Below are 25,352 nucleotides of genomic sequence, written 5' to 3'. Positions count from 1 at the left end.
AGAAAAGAATAGTGTTGATCAGTGCCTAATTCATGGGTGGGCAGAGAGGGCTGTTGGCAAAGTCTATTAATGACATTTTAATCAGTGCTTAAGTGTCCTCAGAGGATTGCTCAAGAAGCCTGGGTTATTTGCAATAGACGCCATGAATTTCTGCAATTCTGTCATTTTATTGGTTTAAACGCCCATGACTTTGTTTTTCTAAAATCCTCTGTGTTTGTGGGTACATAGACATGCTTGTGAGTGTGCTTCCTTCCATGGTAGATGCACATCAGTTCATTTACAACAATATTTTCTTCATAGTCAATCTGATGTATACAGTCCGTTTGTTCAATCAAGGATCAGATGTGGCATGAACGTACTCTGTTCAGTAACCTTTGAGCCAGTAATTTGTTAGTGGAAACGAAACCGTTAACAAGTCGTGCGTTCACAGACTATACCCAAATGTTATTTAAGATGAACAGCCATGTGACTCTCAATTGTGGCGGTAAAACACTCATCATTTTCAGTACTCTGTGATTTCCCGCAGCCACAAAAAAGCTTGCTGTTTACGTGACTATCATTGTGTCTGCTACTAATTATAAGATGAGATAGATTTTCCATGGCATAAATGTTACTGTTTCGACACCGATGCCTATTTATGACAGATTTTATTTTATTATATTCAACCAAAACACATTGTCATATGCCTAGTGAGTTGTCAAAATATGTCTCATTGATCACAGGTATACAGCCAGTTGCATACCAGTCCACTTAATTGGGTGAAACCCTCTTTCTGACAAGCTGAGGGGAAAATACTGAGAAAACAGAATGTCTTAAAACAAAATGGCTGCCAGGAGGATGTCGGGTATACAGTATTTGTGACAGCAAGGCTCTCAGTCCCTTTATGTGCATGTCGTTTGAGCAGATGGGTGCTACAGTAAGACACCACAGGCAACTGAAGCACAGAGAGTGAGAATGAGTGGGAGAAGGACAAAGAGATGCTGGAAACCCTTTCATTTATTCACTATTACCATGGCTACCTAACCAAAAACCTCACTGTGACAGACAAATCCAACAATCTCTCACAATCTAGGAAATTGGATAGATTTCACATTGCTGAAGTCATACTGTCTGTTTCGCAGGATGTCAAATGACTACAAAGGCAACAGTAAACCAGTTCACTACTTAAAACTCCATTGTACAGTATACCTAATCATACTTTAAATAACAGAGCCAAACCCCGTCTTAAAAAATGTGTACGGTCTAAGTAAGGTCTTCTGCATATAATGGACCAGGGCCAGCATTGGGCTTGGAATCCATGCCTGTTTTGCTGTGAGACTATAGCACTACACACTTCATCACAATGTTTTACCTTTCACTGTTTTGTTTTTTAGGTCAAAAGTACATCCCATCAACTTCTCCAGATTCACCGCTCGGACCTGCGGTAAGACACATGACACAGTGTAGCTGCATGGGGAACTGTCCCTGTGAACACACATACCCTTATTTTAATCTGTGTAGCTGTCACACTATGTCTGCACAAGCTTTTGATTTTGCTCATCTTCCCACTATAATTTTAGCACTTACCACTGTCATCTAGTGCAGACACAAGCTGATTTGTTTATTGAAAGAAAAGTGATAGATGACAGGTGTCAGTGTCCTTTTAAATAAATCACGTAGATTTTTAGCTGTAATTCTTACTTCAAAAAATATAATGATTATATGCAGTCTAAGTTACAGCACTTAGATCCTTGTTTGAAAGCAGTCACAATAGATGTATTCAACAGAATTACAGTGTGTATTCAGCATGGATTGTCTGTCATTCCGATTGGATAACATGAGCTGCCATGTAAGAAACCCTGCACTTTGCGCCATGCTAGTTACCCATCATGCATGTGAAGCTTAAATAATTTTCAGTGATTCATTGCATCTCTTTGTGCTCCATTAACTGTGTCCTCCTTAACTGCTATATTTCTGGACTGGTCTCTCTGAACGATCACAGAGCAGCATGAAGGATGGAATAATAAAATACTTTAATGTCTCTCTCACACACATAGTAAATCTGCCAAAAAAGGAGACAACTCTACAATTGCTGTGGTTATTTATCATAACCTTCAGACAATAACATGAAGTCACACATGTATTGCATTTCCAGTTTCTCCATGGTCTGATGAATGTGTGTGGCAGGAAGCAGCAGCTCATAATCTCTTGTAAACATTCAGACTTCACTCTGGATTTATAAAGCTTTTAGATTTACACAAAAGAACACACACAGACACACACATATGTGGATTGCTACCCTGTATCAATAGACCATTGCCTGTACATAAGGCCATCCTGCCCTTGGGCTCCCCACAGTGCTGTATATTTCTCCTCCTCACTGCCCTCGCCTTACTTGATTCGATCATCCTTAATATTCAAAAAGTCCTTAATTTGTATATTGACAGCTAACTTAAAAGCAAGTGCATTGTTCAGATTTTAATTAGTAATCAACTTACAGTGTCAATCATGTCTGTTATTTAGCAATTAGTTGGAATTACAACAGCCACACCTTAACACATTGAATAATACTATCAGTACAAAATGGAATTAGAGCAAATTATTGGTTATTGGTAGTGCTTCCTTATAAATGTTCTTCTCACTTGTCTAGAGCAGTCCTCCAACATAACAGCATATCAGTTATGACAATAGGTACAGGTACAGGTACACCTTTAGAAAAATGCGAGCCCTGCAGCTGCCACACCTCTGATTTCTTTGACATGTCTTCTGTGCTGTGCAGTAATTGAACAACACATGGATTTGTGGCAATAACTTATGCAGTAACCAAGGCTATGTTGCTGAATATTAATTACTTCTACATAAATCCACCGCCATTGTAGACCAACCAGTTCTCCACCAGTAACTAGACTTGTATCGTATGACCTGGATTGATCTTTGTCAGTGATGCTCAGTACAAAGATTTGTGCCACATATAGCCTCTTTTACCTCTTGACGAACAGTGTAATAAGGAAACATAATTGGCCTCATTGCAAAGAAGCCTTCAGAGGCAAGATTACATATAGTGTATATCTTATGAACACATTATGTTTGTAAGATTTGAAAAAGATTGGATCTATCAAAGTATCCTGCAGCCATGGTTTTGCTGAATATTATGTACCCAGCTGGTCTGAGAGGCTAAGGCTAAAATGGAAGTGTGTGGGTGTATTTCTGTGAAAATAATGTTACGCTCCGTGAAAGACAGAAAGAAATATATGTGTGTGCGTATGTGTGTCTGTCTGTCTGTCCGTCCACTAAAGCTTCACAGCTGAAACCAGGTACAGTAATAATATAAATAAAATTGATAATAATTTCTAAATTACATCATGTTGGATTAAAGTGTCACCTTTTGTATGAGAAACCTCCCATAGAAACCAGTTTGGTATTTGTCAGTTCTTCTATGAAACCACATGGTAATTATTATTCATCAAATCAGATGTGGGTGACACTGACTGATTCATAGGCTGCTCTTAGTAAAACATCTGCATCCACCAGATGTAACATTACAAAATGTACATGAGGTAATGTGTGTGTATTTGTTGTGTGTTGTGTATGTGTGTATTTGATGTGACTGAGCTAAGCTATGGGGTGTTAACATCATCTTTTAGCCTGAGTGGAGCTGTTACTGGAGACTGGGACCAATGATGGATGCTTTCTCTCTGACACACACAGACACACACGCGCACGCGTGCACGCGTGCACGCACACACACCCTGTAGAGCCACTGTGCAAAAGGAGGAGGAGGCAGAGGAGAGAGATCAGTTCTCGTTCACAGTTAAGCTAAAATGAGCCACAGTCTTCATTGCCAACTCTTTTTCATGAAACCACCAGAGGACTGGAGACTCAACCCTCATGTTGATTAACAAGTGAGGCTGTGTATGCCCAGAAGTAGGCACCTCCTAATGGCTAACAGTAAAAGATTGTGGTCATACTGAGCAGCTCCCCAGGGAGGACATCAGAAGTATATAACTGTAGTGTATAACTATACCAGTTAATACCTGCATACCTTCTGGGTGGTTTTATGAAATTTGAAATAGCCAGAATGTGGAACTATGCTGACAGGCTTAATAAAAAAATAAAATATGAGGCTGCATTCAAACCTGTGGTTTGTTTGCTTTGTTTGGATTTGGGGAATAGTGTTAACAAACAGTCATTGATGGGATTCGTGTTCACACAGTAACATTTACAAGTTCTCTGAGACTTGTAAACAAACGCAACGTGCTTGCAAACTGTTTTGTGATTTGCCCGGACAAAACAGAAAACGGAGCATCAGCAGTGTGTGTGCCTAATTGCTGTCCTTGTAATCGTCTAATTAATTTATCAATGTAATGGATATCAACAATAACTAAATTTTAAGCTGATCAGTCGATGTGTTCTGCATCTAATGCATCTAATTAGAAGACGCACAGCCTTAGGATCGCTCCGTTGGAGAAGACTTGCTATCGTAAACAAATAGGAAACAAATGAACAGTGTCTCACTGCCTCAGTCACCCTATAATTCACCACAGCTCTAGATTTTCTGCAAAACTTTTGCTACCAAAACTGTAAATATATACTTATTTCAATCCCAGATTGATTGTCCTTGTCCAAACAAAAGGTCTCTTTTCTCTTCAGCAATGGCTGTCTAGTGCTGTTTAATCAATGGCATCTCCTGCAATGACTGTGTAAAGAAACTGTACGCTCTGGCTCTATCTGCATTTTTGAATCTGACAAACTTTCTCTTGTATGAATCACTTATTGATCCTTGGTGTTCTGTGTTGGAGAATGCGAAGGATCCTATGTTATTTATGGTGGGTATGTTGGAGATCAGCTGAGTTTTTTTGGCTGTGGGTTTGGCAGTGTTTCATGGTCATGTTCATGCTCTATTGACACAGGTGGTCTCTTGGTCTGTGTGTCAGAGCAGAGGCCATGTTCCAGTTTGTTGTTGGCAAATGGCTCTTTGGCAGCTGCTACTGGGTCAGTCAGTGTTCATTTTTGCAGCCCTCCTACACACACAGAGCTATCGGTGTCTTATTGCTGTGTTGTTTGTTCAAAGAACAAGATCTGTGAGGATGTTTGAGCAGAACTTATTTCAAGAGTACAGTGTACATTATTGGACTCTTTCTTAATATTGAGAAGGATTGTAGATTTAGGCAAAAATGGACAACAAGCAGTTGAAGAGGCTACATTTTTGATAGGAAATAAAGCTACATATTAGCTACAGCTAAAAAAGAAAAAGGTATCACACGTTACTGTACAGATTTGTAAATCCCACTGAGGTGCTGCACACAGGAACACAATATGGACAGTAGACTGTAGTGGTGTTTATTGTGAAGCACCACAGTCGTTTTGGGGGGAAATCGAAACTGTTAAAACTGTAGTGTTGCATTTCGCACTTGCCAAATCATCATTTTGTTAACAAGGCAACGTTCACAAGGGACACAATGATACTACCTACTCACACTTTGTGGGGATTTGGAAAAGAATATATAGTAGCTCTCAGGATGATTCCTGCTAGTAAGCGATGAGGTCAATGATGCCAGGTCAGTGGATTGTCTTGATCTGGCCTGATGAACTACAAACAGCTAAACAGAAGACAACTGATCTCAGAGGAGAGTTTCCCCAGTCTTTATCTGCTTTCACACCAGGGTGTGTGATAGGCTGGACAGAGGAAGATTTTGGCTAAAAAAACATGCAGTCCTCTGTCCTGTCAGTATTCAATTTATGACGGTTGCTGTATGTTCAGATCTTTCATGTCTTCATGTTTCAATTCACCATTTACCCATTGAAATGTTTAAACAAATCAAATGGATCACTTTCTCTATATGATTCATTGTAACCAAAACTAATGTATCTACATACAAATATACAAGAGTCGATCAGTAGAGGTTGCAATGAGGAGCACATGGTATGACATCATCTCCAACAGGGGTCAGTGTTGCTCTTTTGCTCTAAATCAGTTAAAATCCCATTTTAGTCAGTTTTTGTCGTAGAAACATATTAATTTGTATGTGCATGATGACAATTTACGACATCCGAGATGGTGCTCTCTGGAGACATGTAATTTCGTTACATATCACGTGTGGTTACTTAATAATAAACATTAATTTATCAGGTATGGTTTGTCTGTGTAGATTTATTTAAAGCAGAGTGCAAAGGGTCAATGTGACAGAGAGCCCATTACTTCTGACATGAGATTGATTTAATTGAATTGTTTTAATTGAATGGAATTGGGTGTGATAAATTTCCACCCAAATTAATCAATAATACCCATCGGGATGGAGTGCCCCAACGTGTACGAATACAGAAGTATAGCTTTCTTTCTCCTACATCAATATCAGTCTGGGGTAGGGGGTCAGAAGAGACCCCATAACATGCATTCACTCATGTTTTACCTGTTGGGCTGCAACCTGGAGTATTTTCTCACGTGACACTGCCCATGGTTGTGTATGGGGCAGTGATCTGTCGATGTGTCTCGCAGCTTAGTAGACACAGATGAACAATTCTTAGCTGCTGTTGTGTTGCTTTTCCCAGGCAGTCTAGGTTGATAAGGTGTTATTGTAGGCGTTAAAGGAGTTGAGTCTCTCTCACTCTCTCTTTCTCTCTCTCCCTCTGTCTCTTCTCTGTCTCTCTCACATGCACACAGCAGCAGCTAGGAAAGAAGTGATTTATCCATTTTACCCATTCACCCTTATCGCCTCAAAGGCAGCACCCCAGTACAAACGAATACATGTACACACATACAAGTCACACGAAGACAACAGATGAACTGCTTGGTTGTCAGAGCAGAGAGGCTGAGTTCAGAACACTGGTAACCACCACACTGCCACCAGTAATTGCCTTCCTCTGCACATTCCCTTAGTGTGTGTGACTTTCTGCTATTTACATGCATGAGTCAGTCTGGTGTCTTTCACACTTTCTGTCTACAGGATATTGTGACTCAGTAGGAGATCACACACATGTGTGTGTTGGTGTGTGAAAAACATATGCTCAGGGTAAGATGTATTTGGGAGGCCTGACAAATGCTTGTATCATGAGGACATCTAGGAAATGTTGACATATGAAATGCACAACGGAAACAATAGTGACTTTTTGCCTCTGTTTTGGTTACATTTTGCGGAAACTGAGTTAGAACTTACAGTTTTATGCATACTGGATATGAAAAAAAATCATTAACTTTTCATGACTGGGCCTTTTAGCATGGGCACCGTATAACACCACAGAACAATCCCTCTATGTGTAGAGATTTATCTTTTAAGAATGGATCCACTTTGTATTTGACCTAAACACCCAATCTGTAATATCAATCATTTTGTATGTTTCGCCCACACGTAGCTAAGATGGATTCAAAACCAGTAGTCATGGCGACAGAGCACACTTAATTATCAAGGAAACCTTTAAGGTAAATATCTATATTTATGACTTATCTTCATGCTCATGGCGGTGTACTTTAATGTAAGCCTTCTTGTTACCTTACTTCAGAGTAGGTCCCTACATTCTCACACTTGTCACTGCAGCACTATTAAAAATGTCGGTATCTACATGTGCACCATACATTCATTGATATTGAAGAAAAGGTTACTGTGAATGGGAAAGTCCATTTGATCGATTGTATTGCCCAATGCCCCAAAGGAATAACTGTAAGTCAATATAATGTCCTCACACGCATAGAAGATCCTTGAATATGAATGGCCGTGTCCGCACAGATCAATGGGTGAGTGAACATCTCCCCCTTCGCTGCCCAATGTGGTTTAATGCTGTATCTTTATTGTTTCCCTGAGGGCCATTTGTTTTGACCATAGCAAATTCGCTCACAGACTGTTAGGGCCAGGTGAAAAGCACATTGGGTCATTGAGGACAAGCAATGGACCCGACTCAAGTGACTCATTGTAGCTTTGTGATTTTGTTTTCTATCAAAGTACATTTCATTTTAACTTCATTTCAAGTAATAAAACTTTCTATTGCTGATTGATCTACCCTGCAGCCAGTTTATAATGAGATTTTCTTGGCTGAACAGACAAAAGAAATTGTGCCCCCCACATAAACATTACAGAATACTGGATGTGTTTCATTGATTACAGACATATTTACTGTGAAATGCACATAGCACAGTATGATATTACAGTACTGTATGAGGCAATGGGCATGTTGCAACAAAGGTAGATTCCAAAAAGGTTTTCATGTTTTAGGTTGAATCAACGCGTGCTTCGAATATGCCGTCATCGAGAGAGCCAAAATTGTCCTGCGGGCCAGAGGTTCCCCACCCCTGGGCTAAACAAATAAAGTTGACTTGACTTAAGAGAAAGGGAAGGTTGGATATAGGCCTTATCATATCTAGCAAAGACGTGCTAATTACAGAAAAGACTTTCTTGAGCAGCCTAGTAGGGATTGGGTCTAAAAGGTTGATGATTTAGATGACAAAATCATTGACGATTGTTCAGTAAGTCCAATGGAGAAAAAAATATCAAAATATAGAACTGACGTGTTGCAATATTTGCATAAAATTACAGTACCATGCTCGACTTTAGTGGGCTCTTCAGAATGACCCATTCTTTCACAACTGTTTGTTAAGGCAGACTTCATGGCTAGGTGCTTGATTTTATACGGTGGTAATGGGACTGAAGGAAACACCTTAATTCTATGATTAAGAGGTGTGTCCCAATACTTTTGCCCATATTGTGTAACTAGTGGGATGTCAATTAAATTGTTTCCAACGACAGAGGTGAAGTCAGTAGGATTTGATAGTATCCCCTTTTTATACCAATTTTTTATACCTTTGAAGAATGTTCCAGATGACATGATATTTGGATCTTTGAGTACATAGAATAGGAAAATATCTCATTCTTTGTTTGGGGGCACAGTAGGAAGCTTAAGCCCGGGATCATTTCTGAGGTTTTTGTGCAGCTATTCACATAAAACATCACATACTGTGTACTAAAAGGCCAAAATTGGCTTCCATGGTGGGGCCTCTGGGCTCACCCACACCAACAGGTTGAGGAAAGCAGATACACAGAGGGAGCTCAGAGTACAACTACTGGTCTTTCACATTGAAAAGAGTGTACGGTGTGGTTTTGGCATGCAGGTGTCAGGGCACATCAAAGGAGAACAGCCTCTGGAGCAGACCCAGAACAAGCTACCATATATCTGTTCTGGGAAATGCCTCAGGATTCGCCAGAGGAGCTGGGCAATATCTTTTTTGCATGATGTGAGAGTAACTGATTAACCTGTGGTCCTTTTACACATCAATCCAGAGCCATAGCATTACACTGAAATATGATACAAAAGGGTGTCTGCTAGGTTGCCCATTCGATTTTGTGGTCTCTGGTTCTCTCCTGTTTCCTCCCTTTGTTCTTTCACACTTCCCTTCTTTTCCCCTCTCTTTCCATACTCTCCTTATATCATTAACATGCTAAATTACCATCCTTAGTAGAAGAACAAATTAACTAGCATCTGGAATGTCTGTCTATAGGTGTTAGCACTGTGTTGGACTGGATTGCAAACTACATTTCTTCTGGTTTTTTTTTTAGGTTGTTTCCAGCCAGTTCCCCAATTGCCTAATACGACACCGCAGTGAAGTCACATTTTGGGAGAGGATAGGGAATTTAACAATTTGTTTTACTTCTTCTAAAACTGTGTTCATTGAACCTAGCTCTGGCCCACTGGGAAATTAACACTATGGATATGCTTAGTTTGTGCCTATGAAATATGTAGACACATTTTCATTAGTTGTGACATGGAAAATCTCGGTATGACACCCCAAGCATCCTTCAGCTGTCTCCTATTCCCAGCTTGCTGGATATTTAAAAATCCTCTGGGTTTTTGATTAAAAAAAAGAAGAAGCAGGTTGTCTTTGGGCTGCATTGACTTGTGACAGGCATTATACTTTAGATTATTTTTACCATTCAACAGCCTGAACTCAAACAAACGATATATTCATTGATTGTGAAAATTATCTTCACTATTTAATTTAGGAACAGGTTCAATGATTGATAATGATTTTCTGTGACTTTGTTGCACTTTAATCTGGAGCAAACCTAACCTTGCCTCTTTCCTGCATGTTTCTTACACACATATGGGAAAACGACAGGTCATATGTGTGAATATTTACGTATATATATGTGTATGTATATATACATGTATATATATAATTATTATCGCATATTTACAGCATAATTTGCAAAGATTATTAAAGTCGTAGATGAAGATGTGGAGAAAAGCATTAGTCATTAGTCATGGAGAGGGATCAGACTGGTATGTTCATTTCTGCTCCTAAAGCTCATCAAGTCACCCCAGGGCACGTAGACAAACTGTCGGTTTGTTAAAATTGAAGTGCGGTAGTTGTGTAAGCGTGTGGATTTTACAGCACTGGGTGCTGTATAAGCAGCATAATGGTTCATTGTCAAAACTTAGGCCTGCCATCGGAGACAGCACATGTGTTTCTGTGGCGTAAAGTATAGTCTTGAGCCCTGTTGTTCATAATCCTAATACTAACAGTGAATCATTTGCATTTTTTCTCTGCAGCTCTCGCTATCTCAGCTGGCAGCTACTTCACGCTACCCAACCATCAGCCACTCCAGTTCTGTGTTGCCATGGCAACAGTCGTTTCCTTCTCTGCTCCATCCTTCCCCATTGGCATCGGCCCACCAGCTGTCACATGTCGTAAGACTTCCACCCCCATACACTCACCTACACACACACACGCCTTACAATTGAACACACATGATGAGAAAAATATACAACCTCCAAGCTCAGGGAGACATAGATGATACTCACTATGAGGGGATTGCCATGAGACTTGCACATTGAAACCCCCCCCCCACACACATACACTTGAACTACCCCCTAAGACATTTGGTCTTTGGTGCTGCTGGAGGTGTTGTAGTTGCTCCTATTTTATCTTTCTAATCAAAAGAAACAATTTTCTTTGACTTGGCTTTTCAAGTCTTTCTACAAAGGCTGCTTCAGTTTTCCTCAGGTATCCAATATCCTGCATGACCTCATGTCTTGTCTTCTGGGTAAAGTTTAGTTTAATCCTTTTTGACCAGCATATTTGCTTTTTTAAATAATTGTTTGACTCTTCTTTCATAAAGCTTCTTTCATTATCAGTCTGAATTGCACAGAGACGTGTCACACAGCAGAACCAAGGTGCGGTGGTTTTTCCCCTCAACAGGGCTGTGGTCACATAACAAGGCATTGATTGACTCAAACATTGCATCATAACCAATGACAAAGACAGAGACACCAGGTTTTAACAGAAAAGTCTTTCATTTGACAGATCAGAGGGAGCGCTGCATACTGATTGATAAGTATTGAGCTTGTTACAATACAGTGTGGTGGATTGTGGAGGTGTGTATGCTGCATGAGTGAAACATCCAGTTAAATAAAGCTATTGGTGCTGTTATATAATGCGTGATAAAGCTTTATCTGCATCAGTGTAGTCACCTCCCTTTATATGTCCCTGTCTTGAACCTATGGCTTAGGTAGGATTCACCAGCATTGGAAAAACGCCAGATGATTGTGAGCTCACAGCTCCAGAAACAATATAAGTTAGTTTTTCTTTTTCAAGACCACATGAGTGTGGTTGTCTTTTTAATATGAAGTACATTGTATAGAGCCCTTTTTGGATCCTAATTGAAACCAAGTGCATAGTAGTTGACTACAAATGGCATATTCTGTAGATGATAATTAGAGGTATTTTCATAGTCTTCCTCCACTAAAAACGAGGAAGGCAGCTGCCGTAAGGTGGTTTTAACAACTCTGCTGAGTAATTTCCTGGAATGACGTGAGGGTAACCCGTTCCCCACTGTTGTAGGTGTCTGCTGCTGAGAACCAGTAGGTGAAGCACATTTTCCTTTGAGAGCCCCCCCTTTTTTTTTTTGACTAGTTTAGACTGTATTTCACAAAGATTCACACAGCATTCTGCACAAAGGAAGACAGCACAGAAAAATTGCCCTAACCCTAACCCTAACATGTTGAAATAAGTTTAGTATATTATATTAACTGACATCTGGATATTCGATCAGATGTTTTAAGCCTGAACTCCTAACATCAGTATGGAGCAATACCCCCCCCTTACAACCTTACAACAATAATGAATTAGTAGTACAGCCTTTCATAGTTGCTAACCTGTTAATCCATGTCTAATGTCATTAATTTTATCCACCAGTAATATATACAATATATACCTTTTTTAATCTTAATGTTCTTAATGTTGTCAGAGAGTGATGATGGATCTTTTTGCCACTGATAAAGAGCAATTTATAACAGCACTTTAAATGGAAAAACTCAAATAGTATTCATGGCTCAGAGAAAAGCAAAGAGAAAAATATAGACATGAACCAACAGTTTCAGGAGTTAATGAAAACTATGATAGTGTCTTCAGCAATAAGAAATGGAAGTTTTTTTTTTTTTTATGAAAGTGACACATTTGCAGAAAGAGTGCCTGAACACCAGCATCAGGATTGGGTGCAGCCTTGACCCTATTTCTGGCGGTGCCCATGTTTTACCACTCTTTAATAAGTAGTTGGAAAAACTTCTTCCTCATCACCTTCAATGAAAACTTGCTTGACAACAATGCTGGCTCTCTTTCCCATCGAGAAGGTTGGGTAGCTCTGGGCTTGAGAGAACACAGGCTGAGGAAGGTAGATGTCATCTCGCTCATTCTCTTGACCCTGACCTTTGTTCATGTCAGCCTGACAGGGAATTGCAGCCTGACAAAGGTGAAGGGAAGCTTAACATTTCTGTCATGCTGCAGCATCTTGCCAACAGTGATTGTCATTGGAGGCGATTGTAGGACTGGTGCTCGATGCAACTCCACACATTCAGACACATGCTCTCCAGTTTTTCTTGTTGACCCTCCCATAACCTCCTCCCTCTGATATTTCACCCCCTTCACCTCAGCGACACCCATTACCCCAGTCTTTTTTGGAAATGTGTTCGTTCAAGCCAATTTATGTTCTCAAGTAGTGTGTGTGTCAACTGTGATATAATTTATGATGTCATTAAAAACTGTGACATCATTCACCATTCCATTCATGTCTCCCATCTTCCATTACTATAATTTGGTAATGCAAATAAAACATCGAATACAAATGCAGATGAAAAGAAAGCCCCCAATGCCAGACCTCTGAACAATGTTTCAGGCAGGTTTAGAGGCGATTTGGAAGAATTATGTTTTCTGTATTAATGTACATAAACACACACACACTCTCTTTTTAGTAGTATACAAAATAGCAAAGTATAGTTAGTAGTATGGTGTGTATATAGTATAGGCGGGTAGGATACGATAAGAAAGGAGAGCAAAGGAAATGATAAGATTAACAGGTTGTCCCCCCTTGTCTTCCGCACAAAAGCACTGTACATTATATGCATGATGGATTGTGTTTCTTAAGAAAGAAGTTTCCATGCTTTACTGTTAGTGACCTTCTGTAACATTCTGCTTGCAAAAATTAAACAATGAAATTTAGTTGCGGAATTTTTTTTTTTAAACCTCCATTTGTTCTTGTTCATAACCAAAACATTATTCAGTCAGTTATCACACCTCTGTAGGCTCATAGACAGCAGCTTCAAATGCAGTATAAACCCATTTATTTCATACACTCACCAAAGCATCTACGTGATATCTCTGCATACTGACCTATTAGGTAATTTGAGAAACATGGATGTGTGTGCAACTTGAATTTGGATGAGTTTATTATCCTTATGTTTCACGGAAAGCCCCATAATGCCCAGCCAATATATTTCCACTGTTGGGCCTCTGCCAAAAGGAAATTGTGGATGTAATAAAGACCAGGAAAGCTATTCCCCAGGAAAATGACACTGTTAGCTCTCCTCAACTAATTGTTTGCAATAATAGCCCCCAAGCTGCATGTACATCAATAACAGTGAATAGGGACTGGTAAATAGTTTTTGGCAACAGAAATGTAAAACTGTTGAATTGATCCATAGGCAGTTCTGTTTCTTCAGAGATAACAGAGAATGTTCTCTCACTTTTCCTAAATAGCTGGTAAAAGATACTTATATATTGTAAGTAATAGACTTCAAATTAGAAATATGTGCAAGAAATTGTCATAGGTTTGAATGAACAGGTACATTCCGAGGTACATTCCACATTTATGTTGACTTTTATGAACATGGCTTACTATATATAGCAATGATCAACTAAGACCTTTGCCTTTCTTGGCTGTCCTGTTGTTAACTACCATCATAGAAACTCCTGTCTTCAATACTGTGCATATTTCTTTAATGGTCAAAACTTTTGCCACCCTTTAGAAGTGATAATAATGAACTCCTAGTTATTTTGTCCACGTCGTGTTCATTTGTTTTATTAGTTAACATAATATGTTACATCACTAATCCAAAGCAAAGTGTCAGTTGTATTAAATATGGAAGGAAGAATATTTGATGCCAATTACATTTGTCATTGTCAACTTATTTCCAACAAAAATGTCTTGTATTCCTGTATTGGAATGATGTCAAAACCTTTAGCCACATCTATATATCAATTTTCTTTTTCTCTGATTTCTCTGATCTCTGATGTAATTAACAAATCTCACTTCAGTCAACACAAATTGCTTAATGATTCTGTCACACCCAACCTGTAAATGAAACATTGGACATCATGTCCTACTAACCACTAAGTCCCTGTTTTTTATTTGAGCATTTCAGTTTTTCAATTCACAATTTCGAATTGCAATTTTACTTTTATATTTGACTCCTAAGGCTTCAGCACTAAGTCTTTGTGCATTTCAAAGACAAACTTGGCATGTGGAAGGGAAAGAATATGACAAAGTATCTGCTAATATTTTAGTGGATGCTTGTTTAATCGTGGTAAATCAGCACAATGACCAAAATCATGAGATGTGGTGTGTGTTTTTTCTGCATGATTCTATCACCCTGAATACACACCACCCCTGTGGATGAGTCACTCCTGAAGTAGGTGTGTGACATTCAAAGATAACTATTCCCTTTTATTTGACAATGTTAAGATTCAAGGCATCTAGAAAAACAGCTTAAATTTGCAAAACTAACTGCTAAAAATGGCAAGAAGAAACCGTAAACTCTCAAGGACCTCAGCATCTCTTCGGTTTGGCTGTCAGGAATTTCTGTATATGACCATGACTGATCAGTCCAATTTGTGGATTTCTGTATCTTGCATTTTTTGGGGCCTTATCAGTCTGCAATGCCCCAGAGGTTTTAGCAGCTTTTGTGAACCAGTGTTACAATTTCCCAGGTGTTGGTGTCAACTTCAAGGGGCTGTAGCAAGGATTTCTCCTTGTCCTTGACCCTCTCCTTTTGTCCACGATGGCAGCATGTGCCTTCCTAATGATGTGACCTGCCCATCTGGGCTCTCAACATCAGCATTTATTGGCAGGCTGACCTGGAGAGAAAGAGTGTCCTACAGACAGTGTCTGGCTCTTTGTCCTACCATCTGATCTCTTTAACACACTTAAATGTTCTTTAATAGCTACAACAAAATTGCTATGTGGCAAATAGACCAACAACATAAAGATGATATGTGTGGGAGAGAAACATCTTGTTAGTACAGTATAGGAATGTTATAGTGTATTATAGTGATGCTAAAAATTGCATGAACTAGTCTACTGAATACATTTCCAGTATCACAAGTTACCAACTGGTTTACTAATTGATGGACTGGAATTTAACAATTTGGCTTTGGCTGTCGGCTATTCCATGGGGGACCTGAACATACATATTGGTCATTAAAATGACATATAATCTCACTATGACCATGATGCATCCTTTCTCATTCCTCTCCCTCCTCTCTACAGGTCCCTATTTTGTAAAGCCAAAGCTTTTTGTAAAACCACCCCTAATCAGACCCTCAACACCTTCAGGTCAATATATTGATATTTTATTATTTGTAAGTTATGGATGAGGGTGAAATTATTGGAGATGAGCACCATGTTGAGCACCCACACAGCATTTGTCACAGACTCAGACCTAATGGCTGTAGATGTACATAGACAACCCACGCAGCTCATTATTTTTAATTAGCTCCATCTTCAGAGGCTGATACTGTCTGTTGCCATAGTGATACAGCTGATGTGTGCTTGCCTGAAATGTTTAGTGGTACTTACATCAAACTTTATTACCACTGCCAATGTTTTGCCTCAGTTTGTACGTGCATACATGCACATGAGTTTACATGTATGTTTAGGTATTTATTAGCAAGATAACTCAACAGGATTTATCAATTTTTTTATGGGGTGTATGCCATTGAAGTAGATTTTGAGATGGATCTGGATCATCATGATCAGTCAAAACATTATTTTAGACCGTAGACAACCATTCAGCTTGTCTTGTGCTATTCTAGTTCTATCACTATTAGATAACTGGGTAAAGGATTAGGATGAAGCCCAGCAATTGTTTACTGATGAAAAAACACATGTTTATCTGGTGTGTAGCTGGTGAGCTACAAAGAAAAAGGATTAAAAACAACCTCAAGGAACTGGATATTAAAGTTAGAGAAAAATATGTTGTTCTGAGGAAGAGAATGCATTTGATGAGAAGTAAAAGTATTATTCCACTTTAGTTATCATATCAAATTATTTGCTCCAAACTAATATATCCACCTGAATTGCAAAAAACAATGTTGTGTGCTTGTTAGTCCGATTATAGACTATGAATTTGTGACATCTGGTTTGGATCTGCATAACAATCTGAATCAGGTGACATCCCCTAAGTAAAGATATCATTCAAGATAAAGAGATATCATTTAAATTACTGTGGGAAGGTTTTTAAGGTCATTGAGTTTAATTTTGCTGTGCATAGATAGAAACTTTATTGGGTCAAATCACACTTGCGAACACGTCACCATGCAAACACAGCAATCTGAAATGTGTCTTGCGTGCCCTCTTACACCCACACACACATGCTTTACAGAGGGGTCAGTGCAGGGCAGCCATGATACGGTGCCCATGGAGCGGTTTTTTGGGGGTTCGGTGCCTTGCTCAAGGGCCCCTCGGCAGTGCCTTGGAGGCAAACTGGCAACTCTCCAGCTGCCAGTCCACTTTCTTGGTCCATACACTGTATGGGGGTCGCCGGTTCCCAAGCTGAGTCCCCATGGACTGAGCTACTGCTGCCCATGTGTACAGAAATGTACAGCGCAGTGAAATCTATAAATTGATGGATCGACCTTCTACACACAGATGTTTTCTTATTGATCTAATGGTATTCCATGTGAGAGACTTGAAATGAGAGTATCAGAAGAGTAGGACTGCTGCTCTTTCTGAAATTTGGCCGCAGATTATTTTGATAAATTGTTACTTAGTCTAAATAAAATGTAATCAAGAAAATATACCTGCTAAACCTCCACATACTGAGAGGCTGTCTTATTGTCTTGCATATGCTTTAAACGTTTTCCACAAAATATTGCCAATATTTTGCACTTACTTGTTTATCTATTTACTTACCTACAAATCTGTTGAATGGTATGTAATCCAGAAGAGAGAGTGTGGGTTGGAAAAACCAGTGATATATTGAGAGACAAAGCTATTCAATGCCTTGTAAGTGATAGATGGACTTAACGAATCAATAAAGACTTTCCCAAGGGCCAAGTGAAACGCCAACATTGTAATCTGTAATGTTTTGTCATGGCTTTTTTAGGACCTCTCTGTGTTTTCCAGAAGTTCTGAAGTTGCAGCAGCCACATTTCTTGAATTAAATGACTTGAATGAGGAACAAGTTGAAAAAAAAGTTGATGGTCTTAGTGTCTCTCATTAAGGTCAGGTCTGTTTTGAAAATGTGTCTATGAATGTTGGGTTCAGCTAGGTTTCCATGGGTCAGTTGGATTAATGCTTACACAAAACACCTTTAGCTTTAGTGGGGAGTGGCCGCCTTTCAAAATACAATATGAGTACAAGAAGAGTCGACCGCTCTGGAAACACAATTCCACCAGCGCATTTTGAGAGGCTGGCGCTGATGGTTGCGGAACATGCAGTACCTAATTTCCAGTGAAAACAGCTCTGAAGTAGGCTCTGAACCTTGATCCTGTTTTTGTTTTCAGAATCACTGACAGTAGCTGTTGTTAGTTTTACACTTGTGGTATAGCCAACCATTGTTATATTTTTATGATTATTATTATAATTCTTTGTCTTTAGTTTTAGATATGTTCCTTACCTCCTCTAATGACTGCACATTTTCTTCATCTCTATCATCATCTTTTGTTACAGGCCTTCCCAGCAGCCAGCAACATTGCCCATCTAGAAATGGACCTTCAGCCGGAGGGTGACATGGCATCTTTTCAGGATGATGGGGACCAACTCCAGGAGTTGCCTTTCACTCCTGTCCATGCCCCTGTCATTACACTGGGAATGAATGTGCCCAGGTAAGCCTCGGCAGTCATTGGCCATAGTCAGCAGATTTTTGTTTCAATAATAATCAGGTGAGTTAGATGACATCTTTAATTGCAGAAGAAGAAGAATTGCACTGCTTTATAACCAGTTATGATTGTATGCGATGGCATAACAAAGTACGGCTAATACCAATTTATTGAATTATTTATTGAATTTATTTTATTGCAACTATAAAACTATCATGAATCTATTTGTGCCAACTTCTGGATCCTTTCTTTTAGTTGTTAAATTGTTCTTAAACCCTTTCATGAGACCGTCAAAGTCCAACATTTTGCTGTTTGAAGATATTCCTTATCTTTTGGCAAGTAAAATAGGCTTTTGTTGCTGGTATTTGCTTTGTGGCCTATTTTGTCATAATTGTAAATCTGCCAATACTGACCAGTGTAATTTAGTCTTCAAAAACATTAACTCTGTGCTGATTTGAGTGGAAAGGTTGTGTTGCACTTGAGGCTAGATGCAGTCCACACACACTCCCACATACATAGACAATGAAAAATACAGTGTTTTGGCATCCTCTCATTTCTCAAAATCTGGGTGCCATGAGTGTTACTAGATGAAAAACGCTTTTGAGTGCATTCAGTTGAAACATCTTTTTAACATGCTACTGTGTTATCTGGCTGTGTTTTTCAATACAAACCCTTGTGCAGTCTGCCATTACTACAATTGTTCACTGGCTTACTATCTGAAAAAGGATATCGATTGGTTCACTAATTGGCGGCATGTGCACTGGGTTGTATACTATTATTGTCAGTAGGTTGGACAATGCAATGAGCAACCAATTTAAAGACATCATTCTGTCAGCCTTTACATACCACTTTGGTTGATGGTCTTGCAATGGAATGAATTGGCTTGCAGTTAACATCCCATTATAGGGTTTCAAAGGGGTATCATAGCAGTAGCAGTAACAGAGCCAGGCTTGGACACCAAATGAGACAGCACACCCTGTGAATAATGGGCACAGAGTCTCATAAATGAGGCATTGCATTAGCACAGAGTCTGTAAATAAGTGGCTGGCATAGAAACTGGGTCTCAATTCTAGAGACTGGATCCAAACATGATTCTGCTCAGTTCATTAGTCTGAAACATTTCTGCCTCTTCACCTAGTGCTAAACGCTCATATTTTTAATAGTTGTTTGCTGTGGAATTGAAATTAAAAAGAACAATGAGGGCTACAGAAGCTTAATTTAAGTGACAGCACAGATCTGATTGAGCACTTTTCGAAATAGAAATAATTGCCTGGATATTAATCCAAGAGGCAAAATTAAGATACAACTGTCAGCAAGTGAGATGGGGGGGGAGGGGGTGCAGCTTTAGAAATGTGTTATTGAGGACTAATTTGTTTGCCAACTGGTCATTGTCATCCTTAGTGCTACTGTCATGCAAAGCAAAACTCGATTTTCATGTGCTTGCACTTGAGTGAACCATCTGTTCTCAGAGTATTTGGCGGAAGTAGCTTTTGAAAGTAGCTTTTTGAAAAACAGGTGGCCACTATGATTAGAGATAACTGCCAATTAAGCTACAAAATCCTGTGGGAAAATTGTGCACCCATCCTCTCCACAGTAAGCATTCTTTCTGTGAGACTGCTTGACGAATACTGCTGACAACCTCATGCTGTCTAATCATGGCTTCACCACCTTTGGGAACATCCACCCAGACGTTGAAATTCAGGTTCATTTTAAGTGAGTAAATTAAAATGATCTGTGAAAAGATAAACATCTTGGGCAACCAAATAACGGAGCCAACCTACTTTGAGCTGAAATGAAATTGTAACAGGATGGAATTCCTCTCTCATCACAATGTTTCTAATGCCTCACTTACACAAATCCCCCAAAGTGAGGCCAGTGTAGCAGGGACTAAACACATTCCTGCTGCTGCTCATATAACATTAGGAAGAAAAGGAATGATGTGTACTAATGAATCTCGAACGGTCCTCTGACTTAAGCCTTTTGATTCTCCTCTAGTTCCTGCTCAGTCACCTCCAGGAGCTCCTTGGCCCACCTCTATTCTGCTGGATTCCCAGATATTGTGGACTGGAGTGGGCAAGTGGCGGAAGTCTTGGACCCAACAGAGCCTGTACTCTTTGACCCCCAGCGTGAGGAGGCTGACCCGCTTCTTGGCAATCTGCTATTGTTCCAATTTTTAGCCTTTTCCAGGTGAGACTCGCTCAGTTTTTTATTGCCTTCTCCTTGTTCGGGTGAATTCAATGCATTGCACTAGACATTGTGTTTAGCTTTTCAGTATAGGTTTGATCCTCATGTAATGATAGATCCATAATGTTGTTTGGAGAGTAGTAAATGCCCCATACCCACAAATGGAGCTTCACAGTAAACAGAGATGGAATTCTGCTCTACTCTTGATTATAACTTCACCAGTAAAGGTTGTATTTGCTCAGAAATTAACATGAAGGCACTACACCTAAAAATAACTCTTTGTGGAGATGAGTTTGCAGTGCGTTTATGTGAAGTCATGGTACAAATAGTTTTTTATCTCAGTTTTGTCTTTATCTTTCGTTTTTGCCTGCCAAATCCAAATATACATAATGATCTTCATTGTGAATACATTTTTTAACGATGGACTCAAAATAACAATGTATCAAATGTGATGCTGACCGCCAGAATGAGCTCTATTGAGTGAGAAATATGCAGACAGTGTCAAAGTTGTATTTTTCTTTCCAGGCATATGTGGTGAAGTGTGTCAAGTGTATGACTATAAAGCTATCAGTTTTTGTGTTTAGAGACATCAGAAGCATTCTGCTATAAGTGAAAGAGTGCCGTCCCTGAGATGCCTGCAGTTTGCCCACGTTATTTTACAGTGACTGGCCATTGGCCATTATCTGCCTACAGGAATAGATATTTTGTCACTGCATTTTGACAATGCACTACTATGTGAGTTCTTGACTTAACATGCAGCCAAGTCCTGCCAGTCATTGTTCACTTACATGTCAAGTACATACCCATATGCTGCACACACATAATTGCAGAGTAACTTATAAACCAATTTTCCTCCGGAAACACACTGAAAGCGTTTCTGTCAACGACACATCACAAAAACCCCGTAGCCACCACCCCTTCTGTCAAAGCCTGACAGTGGTATGGGCTGCTGAAGAATGGGTTCAAAAACGCACACACAGCCTCTTTGTGTCCTTCTGTCTAGCCATCAGCAATGTCAGCAGTTTGATAAACCCAACTCATATCTGTCATGTTCATCAGAGACTCAACACAATCCTGCCAGGACTCTTGTGTGTACCAACAAACGTGTTCTTTAGAGCAGCCATTCTCAAACCCAAGACTGCCGCAGCCCAATTTGAAATCGGAAAATCTTCTGCGGCCCACCAAAAACAAAACAAAAATAATTAACTAACTCAGCAACGTCCTTTCCTACCTGGTGGCCCTGGAGCTGTGTTCCATGGGTTCAGGTTCGTGTCTGGGTGCGAGTGATGATTTGTTTTTCTTTCACTCAGGAAGAGATAAACCTGATCACCTAGTATGAAGTTACATAAAAGTGCATTACTCTGAGTAACGATCTGTTATGTACAGTATGCTTGGAGAATGAATTGGAGAATCCTATCGATTCTGTCGATGTACAGAGCTTAATCACTTTTTAATAGCGTTTTGTTCATCGTCACCATATCATCAGGATACCCAAGGCAATGTTAGTTGGTTAAACCATTTCAATCAAATGTAGAGCAGCCAAAAGAACCATTACCGTGAGCTTTCCATGCTTCCACGTTGTGCTAATAATAAAATAATACATATGTTGCAAAAATCAATATCAAAGTAGGAAGGTCTGTTGTTAGGTGTTGTGAATCTATAGTAATTAGAATAGAATAGCTTTTTATTGTCATTGTACATGAGAATACACAAAAATGCATTTGTGCTCTGCCTGAATCTTAGAACAACAATAAATAAACAACGCACAGTTCCATTCATACATTAAAACATAAGTAGTCCCATTGCTCAAGATGTCACAATATTGCAGTTGACTTTTGGGGTAGTAACTTGTCTAATGTTTGATTTTGTTGAGTTCACTCATAGCCCTTACAAGGAAGCAGATATAATTCATTTGATTTATAATTGCCTTTTCTTTTCTTTTTTTCATGTCATTGATGATTGATAAAAAAAATCATCCATGTCTTGAAACTTGCATAGTGTTTAATCTGTTTTCTGCTGAATGAGTTCTCCCTGCCTCACCGGGAGTTTTGGAGCCACCCACAATATGAAGAGTGTGTTTAGACCTATGCATGTGTGTGATATCACAATCAGAGGGTGGTTTTGTGAAAAGAAATACACAACACCAGGAGGTTCATAAATTACAGGCACATTTTTTTCCTCTCTATAGGAGTCCTAGTAAATAATGGCTACATGCAAACCTAGGGATTCCTAGGGTGTGAAAAGATACTTTACAATAATCTTGATTTATGCTCTCTAATAACAAGTTGTATCTTTTAATAAGAAGCCAAGCTACTTCTGAATCAATGGTGAGTTAGTACCTCCTTAATCAACTGCTTAATCAGCTTTGAAGATGTGACGTACCTAAAATTCAAATATTCATTTAGATTATTGTTTTTCCACTTTTAAGCAGCAGTAAAATGTATTTGACTTAATTGGCATGGGTAAGAAATACATATTTTCCTGATTTCCTGTCTTTTGCAGAGGTAAATCATTTGATGAAATTTGATTTACTGTCCTATGTCTTTAGTGACATTTCCAAACTTCCATTTTCTCCTCACATGGGTCGTGTAATAGAAACATCACAGTTTATAACTCGTTAATTCAGCATAATAAATTCACTCACTTCTGCATTTATTTGTGCCACAAAAGATTTACATGAAAGCTTTTATTTTTAAAAGTGTAGTGTAGTCATTACTTTGTGAATAATCATTGATCTTTGTCTTTTGTCAGGATTCATACAGCGGGTGTTAGTCCTGATTGGCCTGACAACATCTACTTCACCTTCCAGTTCTATCGCTTTCCTGCAGTCACGTCACAGAAACTCAAAATTGTGACCAATGACAAGGTTCAACAGAAAGCCAGCGATCCACTTCCCTGTGTACTGGCCTCCATCAACAGGGACGGCACCGTCGACTCTGGTGAGGATCTGCTGCTGCAAAGCATTCTGTTCATTCCTTACTGATATGGAGAATTGAGCCTTCTATTGACAGCTGTGCATTGCAAAGTATTGGGTTCGAATCTGCAGCATCTGAAGTCATAACAGTGAGCATGCAGTGATGAGACATTTTGTAGATTGTTTTTATAGAGAGGGAAAAACTATAATGATAATAAGACTATGTCATAAACTCGAGAAATGGGTGAAAAAGGAAACAAAGAAACCAGTTATGACACTAATGTGAACTTGGTGAACTCCATCCAACAATTTTTATGCAAATTCTGCCATATCTTATGGAAGTTACTATTAATAATGGTGTCCAACACATTTTTCAAAATGTACACAAAACGCTTGTGCACTTGCAAAAGGTAGATTTTGTTCAATAAAATGATATGCAGTAAAACTGATTGATGAACTGATACAGGTCATGCAATTATCATGATGTCATTTGACATTTCAGCTGTTTCTTTGTTGGACATTGATGCAACTTAGGAAACTGTGGACTGAGGACAGAATAAAACCTGTTCTGATTTTCATATATTAGAAACACCCAAATCCTAAAATTGCACAGAAAACACCAGTGGACTGCCTGCATTAACTGCGATTTAAGGGACGCTATGAGAAATAATACAACAAGCTCTGGACTATTTTAAGGAATGAATGGACTCTGAAGCAGTGTTACATAGTAGAAAAGCCCCTTTTTGTAACATTTGCCTTTATGTTGTTCAGTGTGTTCTGTGATGTTGCCAGATGTTGGTAGTGTAGTGCGGCCTGTGCAGTGTGTTTGTGTGTTTGCGCATGCAAGCGAGAGAGAGAGACACTTCTATGGTTAAGCAGAGGGGCTTTTTATGTGCCAGTGGCTGAACGTAATAACAGGGATTGACCCAGATGTCACTAAAAACCTTCTGCCCTGGAGCAGTAAAGAGAGCTCCTATATGCTTCCCGAGCACAGTTTGGAGGCTGTAGCTTAACAGGTTAACACAGTTTTATTGGCTTGTACACTTATGGACTAATAAGTAGACAGTTTTATTCACAGTTTCCTTTTTGCAATATTTGCATAACTCATTCATTTCAGACAAGAGCAAACTACTGGTTTGGACCAAAACATGAATTAAAAATGCTGAATCTGAGAGGTGGGAAGAAAGTGATGTGATTTTTTTAACGCAAACATTTCACACCAAGTCCAATTTGAAAAAGGAAAAACTGAATCCTCTAAACCTACCATTTTGTGCTTGTTTGGGGGAGATGAACTCCACATCATCTACACTATGTGTCCCTATTATTTTGGGCAGTCTTCCTTCGTCACCCTCCAACCCCTTATATACACTACATGTTGTTGCTGTCTTGCCACAATCTTAACAATTTCTACGAAAAAACGTTTTTGTAACTGCCTTTCAGGCTAAAGGTATAACTCAGAGTACCAGGTGTATCTACAGAGATAAATTACACAAACACCCTCTGTCCATATTCCTACTTAGGTTGTTTGCAGATCTCCATATGTAATTTTTCTAATTTATTTTTTTATAGCTACTGTTATATCTTTTATTGGTGAGGACACTGTCAAGTGTTAAGGCCTTCATTTGGGAAGTTTATTTCCATTGACTGAGTGACTAGTCCTGTATGTGACAGTTTGGAACATTGTCTCGTTTACCATCATTAGTTTGGAGGAATACATTTATTTGCAATTTCACATTTTTACAAATTTACAGCTAGACTGTGATGAGGGATGTAGTGTAGTTTTTATTGACTTTCACTCAGTGGATGAAAGTCTTCAAAAGCAACACCAAGATGAAAAAAAAGCCAAAACCTTGAAGAAGCACAGAGATAGCTAAAACCCACTTTGCCTCTTGTACTTATCTTCTTTCTAAAAAACAA

General features: G+C 39.1%; 1 protein-coding gene across 1 annotated transcript in view; it reads left to right on the top strand.

The window, feature by feature from the left end:
- nphp4 (nephronophthisis 4) overlaps positions 1 to 25,352 on the top strand; it is a 141,988-nt gene that overhangs the window by 70,973 nt on the left and 45,663 nt on the right. The window contains exons 11-15 of the mRNA XM_076166125.1: positions 1,374 to 1,423; positions 10,516 to 10,653; positions 18,189 to 18,343; positions 20,333 to 20,524; positions 23,273 to 23,460. Of these exons, the coding sequence (XP_076022240.1) occupies positions 1,374 to 1,423; positions 10,516 to 10,653; positions 18,189 to 18,343; positions 20,333 to 20,524; positions 23,273 to 23,460 (723 nt within the window). The remainder of the gene's footprint in view (positions 1 to 1,373; positions 1,424 to 10,515; positions 10,654 to 18,188; positions 18,344 to 20,332; positions 20,525 to 23,272; positions 23,461 to 25,352) is intronic.

The sequence above is a fragment of the Genypterus blacodes genome, unplaced genomic scaffold (genome assembly GCF_046128005.1).
Source record: "Genypterus blacodes isolate CSIRO-AG114 ecotype Tasmania unplaced genomic scaffold, CSIRO-AGI_Gbla_v1 ptg000156l_1, whole genome shotgun sequence".
Lineage (NCBI taxonomy): Eukaryota > Metazoa > Chordata > Actinopteri > Ophidiiformes > Ophidiidae > Genypterus > Genypterus blacodes.
This window is presented reverse-complemented; position numbering and strand designations above follow the sequence as displayed.